The 4,075-nt window shown below is 32.9% G+C and overlaps 1 protein-coding gene across 1 annotated transcript; it reads left to right on the top strand.

Annotated features, from left to right (window-relative positions):
- The first annotated feature begins 722 nt into the window (after window positions 1-722).
- On the top strand, window positions 723-2,524 carry LOC108451292 (cytochrome P450 CYP736A12-like). The gene is made up of 2 exons (XM_017748997.2): window positions 723-1,492; window positions 1,598-2,524. Exons 1-2 carry the CDS (start codon window positions 794-796, stop codon window positions 2,390-2,392), a joined length of 1,494 nt encoding a protein of 497 aa, XP_017604486.1. The 5' UTR covers window positions 723-793; the 3' UTR covers window positions 2,393-2,524.
- The last annotated feature ends 1,551 nt before the right edge of the window (window positions 2,525-4,075 follow it).

The following is a 4,075-nucleotide window of genomic DNA, read 5'->3' as shown; positions in this document are numbered from 1 at the left end:
TTAATTATTATTTGATATAAAAAATAATATACTTTAATATTTAATATAAACACATTTTAAAATAAATATATAACAAAATTTTATAATAATTCAGTAAATATAAAAATTCGATTAGTATAAAATTTATATGAACTAATCATAAATACGTGAATAATAAAAATTCAACTATTTATTTTAAAAATATTATTTAACTTAAATATAAATTCCATATATACTTAATTTAATATGAAATACAATTACTTATTATATATAATTTAATTTAATAATTTCTAATCTCATGATATAAATACATATCCACAATTAATTTTTAATTTTATTATTATAATAATTAATTTTAGTGTCACCACCTTTTTAATTTCATTACCACCCAAAAGAAGTCTAAGATAAGGTAAGGATCGGATTATTTTTTCTCAAACATTTTATTTAATAATCATATTAAATTTTAATTAAATTTAAAATTGAACATTTATAAATCCCTAAATAATAATAAAATTCTCAATATTAACCATGAAAAATTCGATACAAAAGACCTGCACGTTGCTATACTGTACAAGAAGAAAGGGTGATAGCAATAGACAATATCTATAAAATAATCAATAAAATAATTTGTGATGGCTAGTAATAGAGATTGATGTCATGTTAAATATGATGGCTGAAGAGTTGTCCCACCTTTTTTGTCCATTTATATTTAAACATCTATAAAAGAATTGATATTTGATATATAAATGTGTAAGTAAAAGGGGGAAGCAATAGACAGTAGAAGCATATCGTTTATGTGAATTAATTACTAAGAATGGCTCCTTCAGCAATCACTTTTCTCACGGTCCTTGCAGTTCTCTGCTCTTTCTTCTACGTTCTATTTTACATTTCATCAAGGAAACATGGCAAAGGAAAAGGGGAAGCCCTCCCTGGTCCTCGACCCTTGCCAATCATTGGAAATCTCCACATGTTAGGCATTCTTCCACACCAATCCCTTTCTCACTTGGCCAAGAAATATGGTCCTATGATGTCCATAAGGCTAGGTTCTGTGCCAACCGTTGTTGTTTCATCCCCTCCAGTCGCCGAGATGTTTCTTAAGACACATGACGCTATTTTCGCAAGTAGGCCAAAAGTTCAAGTCCTACAATCAATTTCTAATAGCCAAAGGGGCATAGCATTCACAGAACATGGACCATATTGGCGCAGTGTGAGGAAGATTTGTAATATGCAACTTTTTACTCCATCGAAAATTGAATCGTTTGCACCTACAAGGAAGGAGGTGCTAATGCATTTCGCTGAATCTTTGAAGGAAGCTGCAACAGCAAAAGAAGTGGTTAACATCAGTAAGAAGCTAGCAGAAATTAATGGAGAGATGACTTTGATGATGGTTTTGGGGCCTGTGAAGAAGTATAAGGAATTTAACCTCATCGATCTTGTTGAAGAGCTTACTAAAATTGCAGGAGTTTTCAATCTTGCAGATTTTGTGCCTTTTCTTGGTGCTTTCGACCTACAGGTATGGTGTTGGTGTTTATTTTAATATACCATATCAAAACAAATTAGCAATATACATTACCAACAACCCCTGAGTGAATGGTGTTGATTATTTTCAACTATGTAGGGAATTAAAGCCTCCACAAGGACACTTAGTGAAAAACTTGACCAAGCCCTTGAGGCGGTCATTGACGATCATCTACAGAAAAAGCAAGATGATTTCGTCGGTGTGTTGCTTACAGAGTTAGATCAAACAATGAATCCCAATGGTGATATAATGGATCGAAATAGCATCAAAGCCATAATATTAGATATGATTGTGGGTGGCTCCGACACTTCAGCTGCCACATTAGAGTGGGCATTATCAGAGCTCATAAGGCATCCGAGGGTAATGCTGAAACTCCAACAAGAGTTAGAAAGCATTTTCGGGAATAAGAGAATCGTGGAGGAAAATGACTTACCAAAATTGGAGTACTTAGACATGGTTGTGAGAGAAACTTTAAGGCTGCATCCTATTGCACCTTTGCTAGTTCCTCGTGAGTCAATGGAGGACATAGTTATTGATGGTTATTATATACCGAAAAAGTCTAGGGTCTTAGTAAACATTTGGGCAATTGGGAGAGATTCTAATGTTTGGCCTAATAATGTTGAAGAGTTCTCTCCAGAAAGGTTCATTGATAGCAAAATAGACCTTCATGGACATGATTTTGAACTTATTCCATTTGGTGCAGGACGTAGATTATGCCCAGGTAAGAAATTAGGGTTAATCACAGTTAAACTTATTCTAGCTCAATTGGTCCATTGTTTTGATTGGGAGCTGCCTGATGGAATGTCGCCAAATGAATTGGACATGATTGAGAACTTTGGTGTCTCGTTGCCAAGGAAGACTAATCTTCGTGTGAAGCCTATTTATCGCATGTAGGAATATAATTTTTATGTTATGTATTTAATATGTTGTCACAATATAAATATTTATATTGATAATGTATCACACTTAAGAAAATCTCTCAAAATCAAATAAACATAATCAAACTTTTTTTGGTAATATATTAAACTTTTTTAGTAGTTAATTAAAATTTTTAACACATTTCATTACTTAATTTATTCTCCATATATAAATTTATACATCAATAATACATTAAATACAGATTTGTTTGAAAATGCAACAAGTTTGTAACACTCCAAACTCAACCTAGAAGTAATGGTCGGATTATGAAGGTTACAACTGTAACACTCCCAACCCAGCCTAAATATTAATAATCAGTTTGGGAACGATACAATGCTTAAGTAGAAGTTACAAACAAATATAGCAGACTTGGAAAAACAAGTAAAACTTTTGAAATCAAATATATCATTTTAACTACTTAGAAACTTTGGAGCTTAATAGTGTTTCAAAATTTATAGGTAAATTCCCACGTCACATTTTTATATCAAAAACCCTATTTCACGAAATCATGTAATTTGGTTTGCAATGGAAAAAAAAAACTTAAATTCCCATTGTTTGAAAAATTGGTATTCATTTTAGTTATCTTAAATTAGGTGTTGTAACCCGGTTTAAGTCTTAGCTTGATAATAATTTGTACCGACGACCCTAATAACCTAACAAACGTAAAATATCCAAAATTAACAAACCCAATCAAAATCTCTGTAATATCCAAATTGAATAAAGCAAAACAACCCAAAATTCTTAGTTTAAAAAAAAATGTGAAACTCCGAGCTCTATGTCGCCGTCTAATCCTAGTTTGAAGGGTTACCTAAGACAAGACAAACAAACAATATTGTGAGCTTAAAGCCCAATGTGCAATTCGACCCACACCCACAGTATATAAAAGAATACTTTTAGTAGTATATCACAGAACTTATTTTTCACATATCTCATATCATATTAGATCTGATATGATTTGTAGCTTATTATACCATAGTACATCATGCTAGGTCATATCAAACATATCATATCAAATCATAACATGCATAATATCCTACCCCCATCTGCTACACACTAGCTCCGTCCAGCCAATCACACCATATTGGACTACACAAGTCTATCCATCCAATCATACTAATATGTGACGGTGTGCCACTCATCAAATTACAACTGAGCTGCCATACATATAGCTTTGCAGTCGAGTTGTCATATTTGCAGTAAATATTGCCATATACACTTCCTCCATCATAACATATCCCCAAACATATACAAATTAGATTCATATATTATACATATCATAAACAAATGACATATACACATGTAGCAAACGTTACATGACATGCTTATTTACATAATTCATTTTTCGTACACCACAACTTATAATTTAGTTTTAGCTTACGATATCAGGTCCCCTAAATGACCCTTAATTGGGCCCTACAATTGGCCAAAAAGGCCCACATGACCCAAAAACCTATCTCGTGTGGTCCACACGGTCCACTTACACGATTTGAACATTTTTACACGGTCGTGTGTCTCATACGTTCTAGCCACATGGGTTGCTTAATCGCACACGACCTGCTCTGCAAAACCTTATCTCTGCCATGCTAAGTGTGAAATATCTCTGCCAAGCTTCCAACCCAACAAGCTTTCGAATTACTCTAACATAGGCAAAAATAAAAC

This window comes from Gossypium arboreum, chromosome 5 (genome assembly GCF_025698485.1).
Source record: "Gossypium arboreum isolate Shixiya-1 chromosome 5, ASM2569848v2, whole genome shotgun sequence".
Taxonomy (NCBI): Eukaryota; Viridiplantae; Streptophyta; class Magnoliopsida; order Malvales; family Malvaceae; genus Gossypium; species Gossypium arboreum.
The sequence above is the reverse complement of the archived record's forward strand: the minus strand, read 5'-3'. Positions and strand labels throughout refer to the sequence as shown.

Bases quoted from the DNA above. Each gene is read 5' to 3' on its own strand.
- LOC108451292 (XM_017748997.2), top strand. From the start codon at position 794: ATGGCTCCTTCAGCAATCACTTTTCTCACGGTCCTTGCAGTTCTCTGC. The intron at 1,493-1,597 runs GTATGGTGTTGG...TCAACTATGTAG, and splicing joins TTGGTGCTTTCGACCTACAG to GGAATTAAAGCCTCCACAAG.